The sequence below is a fragment of the Coloeus monedula genome, assembly GCF_965178545.1.
Source record: "Coloeus monedula genome assembly, chromosome: 1".
In the NCBI taxonomy this organism is placed as follows: Eukaryota; Metazoa; Chordata; class Aves; order Passeriformes; family Corvidae; genus Coloeus; species Coloeus monedula.
Window position 1 is genome coordinate 18,537,788 of NC_138781.1, and position 15,207 is coordinate 18,552,994.

The following is a 15,207-nucleotide window of genomic DNA, read 5'->3' on the forward strand; positions in this document are numbered from 1 at the left end:
ACAGGGTTTTGACATGTTCCAATTTACTGTACAGCACCAATGTTGGTATAATTTGTGGGGAGCAGGCAATTGTAGGACGTGTGGCACGAGTGATTGCCCATTTGCTCTGTTTCTTGCTATTTCGCAGCTGTTGGGAGAACCAAAGTAAGGATGAAGCTCTTGACCCTGAGGTCAATTAGAAGCTTAGAAGCAGGTCAGAGGAGAGCGGATGGTAAAACAAGTACTCTGAGTGTATGCAAGTGAGCAAAAATAACTTGTGTCTAACAGGCTCTGAAGGAAAAATGTGCTGAAAAAATACTAAAAGTTTTAAGTAAATGTAAGACAGTAAAGAAATTTGCTTTTAATTGCCTGCTGTGCTGTGGCAGTTTCTTTCTATCACTTCCTGTAAGTCTACATGTCCTACCACACAAGTGCGAGTAGCTTGTTTGTACGAGGCAATACTGGCTCTCAACTAATGCTACTGGTCTGCTGTGGTATGGGGTGTGAAATAGGTCCCAGAGAGGCCTTGCAGCACTGACCTCTGTTTCCCCTTCTGGCTGCCTTTGTCTCACCACTGGGCACATGGAATTCCCAGCAGAGACTGCAGTGGCACAGCCAGCTGCTGGTCACATGGTGCAGGGAGGCTTGGGAACCACACCATAACTGCCCACAGGCTGTACACAGCTGAAGAACCTTCCCACACCTGGGATTATTCTACAGGCAAAGCATGATTTTCTGATTATAAAGGAGGAAGTAATGTAATTCCTATTTATTTACTAGATTGCCTTCAGGCAAAGAGGTAAAAATGCCAAAGAGAAGTATAAATCATAATGTTCAACTCTTTTTAAACATTATTTCCTACTATAATATATTGATATCACTAGGTCAGAAACCCATCCAAAGAGTATTTTTGCTGTGGTGTAATGGCTGGAATTTTTACTGCATAGAAATTGCAAATTGAAGGTTGGTTGGTGGAGTAAATTTAATTTAACTCTTTTTTTCTCTCTTTTTAATATAAATTATATACAGTAATACTGTGCTCAAAAAGATAAAAAATTGGTTCAATAGCTCCATACAAGTATTTATTTTTTGATGTAATAAAAATTAGTCCAAAGAAAATTATTTAAATCTACTGATATTAAGTATGCCTTTGAGAAAGTTTTCAGTTAACTGTGAATTTTGTTTGTACCAGTCCCGTGCCCAAAGAACTAAAATGTGAAGCTGTTTCTATCACAAAATCTGAAAGGAAGATTCTCATACAACAAGTTGTTTCAAGTCGTTTGCTTTCTTTCTCCTGATCTCCATTTTTTTTGAGGTAGACCAGAAAGCCAGGAGGATTTAATATTTATTGAAGGGGAAAATACCCAAACAATGAAAACCCCAAAACCACAAAGCAAACAAACCAGCAAAGCCTCGTCACCGTCCCCTAAAGTCAAGGAGAAGCCAAAATGACTGAGTCTTACTGAGAATGGAAGTTTTTTCTTCTAGAATTAGTGCAGTTTGAATAAATGCTGTATCTCTTGATTTAAAAGCAACAGACAAAAAACCACCTAAAACCCCAACCAAGATCCCAAACACCAAAACAAACAAAGGAAAAAAAACCTTGAAAGTTCAGTAACAGGATTTTCTGTCTTTCTGCATAACTCAGGCTCAGCTTTGTCTTGGCAATCTCAATTTATTGAGACGATACTGATATAAAGAAAGAAACTATATTTTCAAGAAGTGTTCAGTATTTGTCATTCTTATTTGTGATTAAATATGAGGGTAGTCACAGGATCTTCCCATATGTGGCTGTTTAAATATAATTTAGAAATACTAATAGCAGAATTTCGCATTTCCAAGACATTCTTCTTTCATTCTGTTCCTTTTTGGAAAGTATATATTTGAATTTATAGCATAATAAACCAGCATATATCAGCCCTCTTCTTTATGCTTAACTAATTACATGTTATACTGCTTTGATGGTGAGAAGAAATAATGTATTTGTGCTCATGTTCTTTTTGAAAACATCTTAAACTCCTGCAAATGAGAACATAATATTTCTGATTCGGTAAGGTGGAGTTTTAGTTAGAACCATTCCAAACTTTGTATTTTTGTCTCTTTTCTCTGTATCTTTCCACCCCAGACGTACAAAGATATTGCTTTTTCTTATGTTTATTATCTCTTGAAGGTGAAGTGTACATTAAGTATAAAATGTTGATGTTTTGAGCTATAAAATCATTGCTGAATCTTGGAGAAGGAGCATTAGATTGAAAGAGACTGTATCTATATTGTCAGTGTCTTTAGGGCACTAAAATACTTGTATTAAGACAAAATGGCTGCTTAAATTTATCACTTTGGAAAAGTAAAAAATCTGAACATAAATCTATTTTGAAATACTTAAACTACCAAAACTGAATATTCTTGAAAACAGATACTCCTATTTAGACTGATTGAAAGCTAATGAAGAATAAATTTAAAGAGGCTTATTTACATTAAGGCAGAAGTTTTCTTCAAAGAACTTCCTATGTTAAATGGTTTTCCAGTGTTTTTTCATTTTGACCTGTAAGGTCTAATACCCATAAAATTTGTGTCTCTGATTTAAGTCTTTACTGAGGTATGCCTTTTTATTTTTCTTTACAACCTGTAGAGCCATTCTTATGCTTTTGTGGGAAGGATTTGATTTTCAAATCTTCAAAATCCATTTTGAATGGAGCTTTTTGTTGGTTTTTTCCTTTGCTTTTCTTTATACGTATACATTTGTGTGTGCTTCAAAATGTGCAGTCTCCCCTTTTTTTGTTATTATGGTACTAGCCATAATAATCTTACTGATAAGATAAAAGACTGATGTTGCTTTTGTTACCTGCATATTACTCCATTTGTAGTGATAATCCATTCTATATCTATAAAGCAACAATACTACCAAATTTCATTTACGTGCTTCTGACTAGTTTTCTTTGTTGTTCAGCTATTGTGTCTCATTTTCATCTGAGCCACATTTCCAATTGTTCTGTGATTGACGTGCTGGAGAGATTGACAGTTACCCCCTAGTGCCTGCTGTCTGGAGATCCCACAAGCAATAATGGATTTTACACCAGAATTTAGCATCATATATTGGCTTTCAGTGTCAAATGGGTTAAATTTAAATGCCAGTTAATTGTAGGCATTTTGGAATCATAGCCTTAAACAAAAGTGTTTTTTGGATATCCCTAAGTCTGAGTCCTGTGTATGCCACACAACCCAAATGTCTCAAACTCACAGCAGAAATGTACTATTGCATTTATGGTGGTGTCTGTTTCTTAATTTTGCAAGTAGGCCAAACCTCAAGAGTATAAGGAAAGTTTCCAGTGTGGTAGGGAATTCTTATTTCAGGTAAACCAAAAAGTGAACCAGTGCTAATCCTAATTTTGTCATTCAAATATGTCTTCTTAAGGTGTACATATCTGCTGTTAATGCTAGTCCTCCTGTAACTACACTTTTTTTTTAGCCACAACTCTACTAAAAAAATCCCCTTTTCCCCAATCCTAATGCTGTTAGCATGTAAGATGCTCTCTTCTGTTATGTTCCAGAAGCAAAAAGTTATGTAAACCTTTAAAATTACTTTTCTGTGCAGAGATTTCCTACATAAAACTGGCAAAAATTATAACTTTCCATTTCCTGTACCGAGTGTAAAAAAAACATAAATAGAGAGTAAGAAGAGGTGTTTTGGAAGGAGGTAGAACTTTACTGATCTTTTATGGGATTTTGTCAGAGTTGTTCTTCAAGTGTGGTGACTTGTATCTATGAGATGGCTCCAACCCATTACAAAGCTCTGCTCAGAGCTTGGTCACAATTCCTGTCATGTGTTTTGCTACCTCCCTCAAGTATCTTTGAAAGGGTAGATGCAGGTGTAACATGAAGAACAACTGTTGTATCTTTGCAGGAAGAATGGGATGATTTCTACCATTAGAGGCAGTGATAATGACTTCTTAGTGCAGATTTTTCTTTTCAAGATTTCTCAAGGTGTCTTATTTCATATTGATGATACCAGGTTTTGTTCAAATATAGTTGAAATTATAAAAAATATTTACTAGCATTTTACAATACATTCTACATTCAAATTTAAATCAACCTTTATCTGTAAAAAGTGGAACTGTTAGTGTAATCACACCAAAAAGTATTTTTGGGTAAAAAGAACTGAGATTAGGTCTATCTAATACTGTAACTAATTTTTATATAGTACAATAGACATTCTGCATGCTTGATAAAGATAAATAACAGTTTCTCTATTTCAGCATTTCTATTATAGATTCCTTGTTTTTGAATGAGTATAGAAATCTCTTAAACTGGTGAGAGTAAGAAAACTCTCCATAGTTCTTACTTCAGCAGTCTGGTTGTTCGTATTGGAAAGCTTTCAACAGAAATCTGTAATTACTCATTCATCAGATTTTGGAAAGGTGTGGCATATGTGTGACAGGACTTCTAGTTTCATGTGTACATTTGCTTTATAGACTTCAAATTAAAATCTAATCCTTGGAAAAAAAAGAACTATATTATTTTCAACACTTTTAATAGCAGTGTAGAAGTTGGTTAAAAAAAAAAGGGGGGGAACACTTTGGAAAATACAGTTAGTGTTACGTTAATGGGTTCATATTAAGGTGATTGCTGCCTAGCAATTGCCTTTGTTTGTCCCTGCACACACTACACTAATTGAAAACTTTTCTCTCCTGAACTTCCAGATTGCTGATTTCAGCAAAGTGGTACATGGTCTCTGCAAAGCTGTAGGTGCTTTCTCTAACCATTTCGCTTTTCAGGCTGTCAATGAGCATCGCAGTCTATAATATCAACGGTATGACATTTGAACCTTTATTACACAAATTCTGTGTTTTAGACTGAAAATTGCTGTAACTCCAGGAAACGAATACATCTTAATTTTTTTTTTGGTGAGGTTAAGTGAGAACTTAAATCAGAGCCATTGCAATTACTTGTTTGTATAAGGATGCTAATGCCATTGCAACATTTTCTTAAAGGATGCCAGACAATTATATGTAGAATATAAAGAAACAAAAATGAAGGCGAAAGAAGATGCCCTGGCTAAGGCTGAACTTGAAACACTTCAGAGTGAGTTTTTACCACTGTCTTAATAAACAAAGATGTAATATGATATACCTTCTACACTGGATGTATATGAGCAAACATTTTTATAATCTTCTAAAATACATGCTTTATATATTTCTCTACTGCTGTTAAATTTAAGTAAGATTTTAATTTTGTGGCTAATTTTGCAGTAGGCTGCTGGTTTGTTCCTATAGAAACATAGAACTCAGGTGGTCAGTTATGTTGTAGCAAGAAGAACATACTTTGCTAGAAATGTTGCCTTACGGGAGGGGAAGATCTCAAATATACTATACATTTTCAGAAGTGTCCTCTTGGGTTTTTGAGCATTTTTGTATTCTTGGTGTTTGTAAATATTTTTCTAAATAATGTGTTTAATAATTCTTTTGTGCATATTGAGTTGATTTTTGTGATAGCAAGTGACAATAATTTGAATTTCCAAAAGCATGGATGCAGACTTCACAGATGGATTCATGCTATTGTTGAAATAAATGCTTTAAAGTCTTTATATTCTTAAAAAAGACCAGAGAAGGCAATTAATATTTCCTCTAATAAAGTATTCAGAATAATTATAGGTGACTTTTCCTTTTCTTCTTTCAGTTATTTGCTTTTGACAATGATTAAACCTACCCTCTTCTGGAGACAGTTTTAACAATTTTTTGTCCATGTTTGTATGTGCATGCTTGCTTTATTTACTGTACTTAAGTGCATGCTTTTAAGTTCCTTTATTCTGACAAGTGCATTGAGTGCTTTGTGATAATTTACTAGCTTGGAATATGCATAAGCCTTTAGGTATTTATAATACAGCTGCATTATTTATATTTACAAAATAGCTTAATTTTGTAAAATCTGTGAAGAGATACAGTTCCAGCAATAATTCCCAACTTATCTGTAACTGAATCTATTTTAGGAAAATGGATAACATTCAGCACCTCAGTGAGCATCATGGACCCAGGCCAAATCTAGCAAAATAGTGCATTTAATGCTTGTTAGGAAGGCCTGCCATTATGTTTGAGATACCTACCACAAAATGGGCCCTTGAAAAGGGTCTTGACTTGGGTTATTAAAAACTTGTTAAATTGTCAGATAGTAATGTATTGCTATTTTTCAAAATAGCTGGCATGCATTCCTCATTGAAATCTGTGAACTACTGTTTTAGAAGGACTAGTTTTTGAAAACTGAAGTGCAAATGAAAGTATAAAGTCATGAAAATCATAGTGTGCACGTTCCTGTGTGTCATTGAAAGGCCACGTGTAAACTTTTCAGTATTTCCCTGCTGCCAGGTGTGTTGTGAGAGTCACTTTTTTTTTTTTTTTTTTGTTACCTCCATTAGTAGTGCCCACCCCTGAGAGGCACAAGTTTGGCGAGTTTGGCCTTCCAGGTCACCCCTGACCTCCCAGAGAAGCACCACCATATTCCCTGTCATGCTGCTGGGTGCACCACGGCATGACTCCCATGTCTGCCAGGTGACCCAGTGTCACTTGTGTGAGCAGGGGCCAGTCCTCACCAGTCTCCTGCCCTCCCCTTGTAGGCTTGCTGGCAGGGAGCAAGGAGGATTGAGAATCAACACCTGTAATTAGCAGAGTGATATTTGGCATGGAATTATTTGGTCAGCCATAGCAGTGCTGTAGCTGGGCAGCAGAATGAGCTGTCAGTTACCTTTTTTTTAATAAATAAGACGCCCAAGAGAGGAACAAGAGATGCATCCATGTTACTGTAGGCAAAAAAATTTGTATCATTTTTTCCTGAAGCTTGCATGCAAAGCATCTGCTAAATTTGCTTATTTCATTATGTTGCTCTGTGTTGTCACTTCACAATTAGCGTAGAAAGGTTGTAAATCACCAAATGTGCATTTTGTTTGCCCCCATTCTTCTTAATTTTAGACACCATCCCTGGGATGCAAGGTCTTAATAAAGGTTCCATCTATTTAATTGAGTAAACATATCTCATGCTGATTAGCAATAGCTGTTTTACAGTGCTTGTTTTTTCATGCCCTAATTGCTAGTTTGCCCCCTTGTCTGTGTGCTCTCCTGCTGAAACTGTGCAGTATTTTGTAGGCAGCTTGAACTAAAACAGGAGTAGGGTACTGGAGGAGGAAAATATAATTTGCTAAATAGGAAAGAGAGGACAGTATTGAGATGTCATTAAAGTTCTATTTTTGGGAAGGAGTGTGAAAAAATTATTTCTTGGTAAGTCAATATTATACAGTTTTGATTTATTTTTCTGGCACTTTTGCAGTGTTTCTTATCACTTCTCAATCCATTCAAAACTGTGATTACTACCTTAATAAAATATAGCGACTTTACCTACAAAAATAGAACAACTTACAATACAGTCTTACGTTTCTAGGAAATACAGTTTTGTATGGAATTACAGACAGCTGTGTATTTTAGGGACAAAAGTAGAAATGGTTTTGCATTACATCTTCTGATGCATTTTCCACATTTAGATGTCAGAACACAAAATTTTATTTTTAAATGGAAGTGCTTTAATTAATAAACTTTATTCCAACTTCACCTTCTGTTGTGTCACGTGTGTGATCCCTGCATCAGGGAATGGTTCTTTCACAATGGATAGCCCTGTTCTTTGTAGTCACGAGATGGAAAGTACAGTAGGTATTAGCTGCACTGAATAAGCATTATTAAACTAAGATGACATAGGCATACAATCAGGACAGATGACTCAGTTTTTAAATTTAAATATCAAGGTTTGAGTAGTTATCAGGACAAATTCCAGCACTTCTCAAGCTCTTTTTGGCATAGAGTACTTCTTTCAGTGATGTCCATTTTGGGGGGAAACACATCTGTTTTTCTTTCTTTATACTTAACCTTGGCAGTTCTTACTTTCCATTCTTCTTAGCTTGTTTTCCCTGACATTCAGTATGAAGACTTAAATTCATTTTTAAAATATGCCTTTTTTAAAAAATGGTGCCTGCTAAGTATTGCAGGTGAGCTCTTTACTGGCATCCCAGTTACAAAATATATTTGCATTGTAAATTCAGAATTCTTGCCATGATGCACAAGGCATGTGGAACAATCTATGGCAAGAAACTGTTTTGTTTCTAGTTATAAACCATGTTGAATAGTATGTGGGTTTTTCTGCTTTTTCTTTACCCCCATCATTCAGGCTTTAACTGAGGTATGAAGTTATGAGCCCTATGGCTGCTTGATGAGCTGCCTTTCTGTGTTGGACTTTTATGATGTGGTATTTATGTCTCTCTATAGGATCTTTTAGCACTCTTACCCAAGTATCTGCCACCAAATATCCAGAGCTTTAGTGAAACCTTTAATACGTTTGATCAGGTTTGGTTAGGCTTGGTTGGTCACCCTTTCCTGACAACTTGGAACACAGCATGCTGCTTGGGTAGCTTTTTATATTGTTTCGTGAAACCTAGGGATAGGAGACATCATTAGGTCATTTAGTGTAATGGGTTTATTTCAGACTCTTACAGGTGAAAATTGGTGAAAAATACTGATTCTCCTGACTTGTCTTGTTTGACTTGTACCAGTGGTACACTTCAGCTTTGCGCTTCCTTGTTACTCAAGATACATTACTGACATTGATCAGTAAACCTTGAGATGCCTTCTGTTCTTCATGGTTTGTTCTGATAATTAATTTTACTCTTATATAGTTATATCCTAATTTCAGTATGGATTTCCCCAGGTGTAGCTTTCAGTTGTTCATTATTAGCATGTCTGTGCCTAAAAAAAATTTTATTTATCTTCAGGTTTTCTTAATATAAAGCCTTTCTTGAGCCCTTAATTTCTGTGGATCTTCTGTATTCGATTTAGTTTTGCAGTGTAGCTAGAAGTATTGTGCCCTGGGTTTGTGTATAGAGTTCTAAAGTTTGTCATCTTTTGATTATAAAATCATGTTTCTTCTGTGGTTATTACAGAATCACATTAGTTCCCATTGCTCTGATGGCTCGTTTCAGATTGCTTGTCCACCATAACTACAAGCCCTGATATCAAAGGTTCCTTGCCCAAAGTCCCTCCTAAGTGCAGATATGGTATAAGGCCTTTAACTGTGTAATTTTCAAAAATGCTTTTGATTTGATTTGATACCAGCCACTCCATGTTCCTACTTCTTCCTGTGCTTTCCTCTTCACTGTGAGCCATTTGGGCCAAATTGATGGAATCTAGCACTATACTGAAGGTGACTTTCCTTTTACTTCCAAATAATTGATAAATATATTGAGTAATTTTGTTTAGTATTAATCCCTGCCAAAATGCAGTGTTGACATGGCTGCTCAGTAATGATTTGCTGACAGGCAGGTTCAGAGAAAATTAATTTATGCAATGCATGCTTTTTTGGTTGGTGTGGGTGTGAATGTTCTGATCACTTAATTGTTACCTCTGAAGCCTAATTATGGCAAACTATGTATCATCCATTTCACTGATTGTTTTGGCAGGCCTGCTGAAAGGATTTTGAACTTTCAAGCTTGTGTATTTTTCCCAGTTGTTTCAACTAGGCTTGTATGATACCTCTTCCCACAAAACTTGCTTCAGACTTTATGGAAAATATTCCGCAAACATACAGTGCATGAGGCTCTTTTGAGAGAGGCGTGCATGCTTCATTATATGTTTGTTGGAAGGCAAATTAGCTCTCAAATATTGGAGCCTTGTTTCTAACCCTTTTGTATTTTGGGGGAATTGGAAGTTTTGGGAAGGGTAGATACTCAGAAAAAAAGATGAAAGTCATAAAAAGCTACAGCTTGTGAGAAATTTTTTGTAGCTGAGGATGCATTCGTCCCTGGGCATGTCTTTAGTCAGTTTGCTCAAAAATAAACTAGCTTGTACGTCCCAGTATATATCTGGTCTCTAATTCTTGATGTAGTCATATAATCCCATTGACTTTATTTTGAGTATAGATATGTGCACTTTTTTAAAGCATGTGTGTGTTTGCCCCATATTTGCATTGATATTGAGCATAATTTGCTCCATTTTTTCAATAGACTGTCAAAACCTTAGTACAATTTTTTTTTTCTGGAATTCTGGGTTCTTTGTGCTCTGTCTGACTGTGTTACTGTATGTGTAAGTGAATTTTTCTTTTGTCATGTTTTCAACAAATTTGAATGCTGTAAATGCTTTGGTTGTCTTTCATAGTTACATAGGTAAGTGAAATGTGTTGAAAAAAGAGACCTCAGTGCAGTATCTTACTAATTTGCCAAAAAGATGTTTGCTGTCTACCTTTTTGTGTGGTTGTATTTCTTGCTTACTAATGCATGAGATATGAGGCAGTTTGTCCCTTTGATTTTCAAGATATCACTGTCTTTTTATGACTGTATTTTCTGTTAATTCTTGTTCATGCGTAAAGCTTAGAAGCCTTTGCAGAGAGAGGTAGCTATGACTTGATGTGTTGTAATTTCTTTGCAGAAGTTCAGTGCTTAGTTTTGGTTTTATTTCTTCCTCTATGAAGCAGTTGCTTTTTTCTGTGTAAAAATACTCTGAGTTCTTTATGTTTACATCAGCTAACATGTAAAATCAATATAATTTTTTCTGAAAACTTTAAAATACAGGACCACTGATACTTTTTACGGAAAAAGCATCACTGTTTTATTACATGGCACTTGATCCAAAAAGTCTAGCTGATTCCTTATCTGACAGCTGATGTATCTTAAAGGAAATAGCTACTAGCCAGATACTATTAATTCTGCTGCTGATAAAATTAATGTGGTAGCAAGGTGGAAGAACTAACGAGGAAGATCAAAGTATCTGATTATGTGCAAGTAATTAATCAGACTTCAAAACCCAGATCATGGCACCATAAACTAGTAAAATGTATAGCCAGTAGAAGAATAGGATTGGAGGCCTTTAGAAACATGAAATTCTGTACTTTAGGAGAGTTAGCTAATTGTTACCTGTTAAAGTCTGGGCATCCCAGTGATAGGTGTTTATATGCTGTTCATACATAGGGGACATAGCTGCATATCTCTGTTTTTAACTGTTGTTAAATACACAGTTCATTTTATTCTTTTGGTGAAGAACTTGTTAGTTCTAAAGGTGGAAAATACTCATAGAAAATTAGCATTTTTGCAGTATGAATTGAGCAAATGATAAAACAAAATTCCTTCTGCTAAAAAGGACTAGAACTCTCTAAAAGTTACGAATCTTGTAAAACACTGATCAGTTTATGTTGGAATGGCAGATACCAAACAATTTCCATTGTGCTTATGATCTTGGATTCCATTTACTTGCTGCTGTTGCCTATTTTTAAAATTCTAGTTAATAAACTAAAAACGTTACTGCACTATAATTTGGCAATTAAAGTACATAATGTTCCCAGAAAATAGTAATGAGAGTAAGCTTTTCATTTACCCTGTTGAAGTCAGGCTCTGTTTTTACCAAGATTGTTTTCTCTCCCTTGTGTTTAGTTGTACAAGTGCCAGTAACTCTGATTATAGTGAATATATATATATTGGTGCCCACACAGGGCACAGTGGTCTGGCTGGGTCTCTGGCGGACACTGAGCATGCTATCACAGAACTGAGAGGAACCTAGGAAATCTTTTCTATCTAAAATTTTTTATGTTTTTCCTGCATTTTAGTTAGGTTTGTGTGTAACAATACTAAAACAATATTTGAGACTGGAGGAGAAAAATGTCTTTTAAAAGCCTGTTCTGTTACAGTGGATGGCCTAAAACCAGCACCTTTAGAAAATGACACTGAATATTAAGGGAACACTTGTATTTCAGAACTCTGAATCACGGCTGCAGTTGTCACTACTGTCAGCACGATCAAACACATCCTTACTTTAGGTCATGGTGGTGGGTAGCTGCACCAACTTCCTGGCTGTCTGTCAAGCCTTAGCAGATACAAGATTCAGCTGTCTAGGCATCATCTACTATTTGGAAAACCTGATCCGTATTCTCTTCAGGGCAAAGTGCCCAGTGAGGTTGGAAGTGTCTTTTAGGCTGCCAATTGAATTGCTGATAGTGAAAAGATAACACAAAAGAGGGAGATTTTCTTCCTGAGTGTGTCCTGTGGACTTCTACTTTTTGGGCGAAATAGTTCCAGTAATCTGTTTTGCTTTTTCCATATTCACCTGAAAGAGCACCAGTGCTTGGCTGCCTTAAGTTGAGGCTTCATACTGCTAAACATAACTTCTTAACTTCCTCTGTCTAAAATCCTTAAAGATGTTACCATTAAACTGCTTTTATGTGCTTTCTTGTTCTAAAAAGTGGCTTTGAAAATTCTGAGATGAAACTGTTCTTGATGGGTTATTGGGAGCCCTATGTCAAAGGTGCTGTGACTTCAATTCTATTTATTTTTTTTTAATTCAATATGACAGCCATTGTATTAAGTAAGGTATTAAGAGATATGCTGAACTCCTTCATCTTTTTGTATATGCACGGGAGACAGTAGAGATAAGGTTTTTTTAATTCTGGTTGAGTGCTTGTTTGAGGTTGTACAGCCATCTTCTCTAGGTGGGATTTCTTGTTCCTTTGATAGTCAGCAAACAGCAAGGTGTCTTATCTATGTTAGGTCTTCCTCTGTCACTTAACTGCCTGAAGAAAGCCTAGATACTGTCTTTGATACCTCATTTTAAAGTGGAGCACAGTGTCCTCTGGAAATAGTTACAGAATTACATCCAAAACTTCAGTGAGAGCCTGGATGACCTATTTCAGGCTATGCTCTTCATTTTTAAATGTTGGTTAGAAGTATTCAGGCTTTAACTATTTGCATATTTTGAGAGGGAAAATTAGTAAGCAGTAGCTGATAGGGTGCAAGATACAGGAAAAGCCACCTGTCTTGGGGTGTCTCCACTGTGAGTAATTCCATGTGAACAAGTGTGCTTGATTATTTTGAGGGATTGAAATGCAGTGGTGAAAATTGTCATTGAAGTTAACTTCCTAGAATATTTTTGCCAGTACACGTTTGTGGTAAAGAGCTGGTAAAGCCATTGTTACTTATCCGTACAAATCTTAAATGATTCCAGAAGCTGTTATATATGGCAGTTTTGGAGTAAAATGAGATAATACTTGATATATGTGATTTGATTATAAAATTTACCTTTTGAAATAGGCAAAAAAAATTTGTACCTGTGTTGTCTTTACTAACATCTGCACAGTGAGACAAATGCTGGTATTAACACTTTTGGATTTTCATTTAATTTTGAGGAGTATCTGTCATTTCATTATATTTTCTACACATCCCTATAGAAGAATGCTAAAAAATTCCAAATAAAGATTTAACTTAATATTTCATTTATTAAAATTTGACAGGTAAAGTTAAAGATTCTTTACAAAAACAGGTCTCTGAACAATGTACAGTGAAACTCTGAACAGTGGAAAGTTTAGAAGATCATTAGTCTTTCTGTTAACTTTCAAGATTTGTATGAATTTTCTGTTCATTTTGAAACAGTTCTCTCTCCCTTTATTGTTTTCTTAAAATATTCAGTTCCTAGGAGTTTGTCAAATCTGCAGAGCTTTTTCACTGTGCTGTTTCTGCACATATACTTTTAGGGAAAGAAATCCTGTGTGAGAGTCTGTAGGGAACAGTCCTCTGTCCTCTTTAGTAATTTTTTTAAAGGTTTCCATGAAAAACAGATTTTTCTCCTCTGAAGTATTAGGGCATGGTTGCAAAGGCAGATAAGCTGATCAGACAAGCATGGTTCTTCTTTTCCTTGCCCACTACCTTTAAATGACTTGGATTGTTTCCTATTTGTTTGGGTATGAAGAGTAATTTTCTACTAACTTAGTAAATTGAAGTAATTTGCTGAGTGATTGGATGATTGTAGAAACACAATAGAAGAGAGAGGAGCCCAAAGACATGCAGTGGAGAATGGAAAGGTGGAGTCAAGAGTAGAACTTCCCTCTTGGTTGCAGTGGATGTTAGATCACCTCTTTCACTTTAGCAGCTTTTGTTTACTGTGAATACAGCATATTTTGAAAACAAGAGGAAAAAACAGAAGAGTACTACTGGGCACACATGAGGTTTCTGGATGCTTTCTGAGCGTTCAAGCTTCTTTCTGTTGCTCATCTTCGTGTCTTTCCTAAAGTTCTGTCAACTGTCCGTTTTAAATCTTACTTTAGAGATTATCTTATATAGTGGATGCATTTTTACGTACTGGGGTTTAGTTTTTTGTGGTCATTCCTTCCTCTCCCATGAGTTTGCTGCTCCCATTTAATATCATTTGAAGGGCAGAGAGAGTAGAAAACAGTGATCAGTGTGAGAAATGAGATCCAACATCTAAATCTTCCTAAATGTGTAAGTGCTAGAAAAGAGCTATTTGTGGTTGGAGAAATGTGGGAATAGAGAAGCCATCTGTTGACTCAGAAGCTTCTACTTAGCATAGCTGACCATACAGTAATACAGAATTGTCTAAAATTCACCTTTCTACCTTTGCCAATTTCTCTGAAGCTGGCCGGACTTTCAAAATCTTTTAACAGCTCCTGTGCTTTCACCTGCACTAATCTTCTTTGCCAAGTGGCGTAGCAGTAACTAGACCTAACTCCTCTGGCCCTTTCAGGCGTAGTTCAGATGGAAGATGTGCTAAGTGGGTGCATTACTATTTACTTTTAATAAAAATAAAATTATTATGCAAAGCTCTGGTTCTCTCTTTAACAAAGAAATTGAAGCTACTTCCTCAGTGGAAATTTTAAAATAGGGTTGAGAGCTAAGGAGCTAAACCAGCTTCTGAATTACACATCCCTGCAGTACTAGTAACATTACTTTTTCTTCTTTTTTACTTTTGTATAGAAGAGAAGAAGCCTAAAGTCAAGAAACCAAAATCAGAATTCCCTGTATACACAGCTCTGGAGTCAAGTGTGTATATACCATCTTATGATCATGGAGCTTCAATTGAAGAGATTGAGGAGCAGATGGATGATTGGTTGGGAGGCAGGAACAGAACCCAGAAAAAGAAGGTAGGTTCAAAATCTTTCATGTTGTTGTTTATTTTAAATGTTGATTCATTTACTTACCTCTCAGGAAAAGAGAATATTGTGTGTATACCACCACAATATTCATATACCATTAAAGTGTAGAGAAGTATTGTCTGGCAGAGACATAAGAGAAAAAGTATCAGTTGTATCAGTGTTCAGTGTAATTTGTGTAATGATACTAGAAATGTTGTTATAATAGGATGTCATTGATTAAGCTATATGAAAGCTCTCTAGGGTTTCTAATATAGATACTATTCCTGTTCACTAGAA

At 35.8% G+C, this 15,207-nt stretch overlaps 1 protein-coding gene across 1 annotated transcript in view; it reads left to right on the plus strand.

Moving 5' to 3' along the window:
- Window positions 1-15,207, plus strand: part of DNAJC1 (DnaJ heat shock protein family (Hsp40) member C1) — a 108,903-nt gene that overhangs the window by 51,261 nt on the left and 42,435 nt on the right. Inside the window, exons 7-8 of the mRNA XM_082298944.1 lie at window positions 4,968-5,058; window positions 14,753-14,919. Coding sequence (XP_082155070.1) covers window positions 4,968-5,058; window positions 14,753-14,919 — 258 coding nt within the window. The remainder of the gene's footprint in view (window positions 1-4,967; window positions 5,059-14,752; window positions 14,920-15,207) is intronic.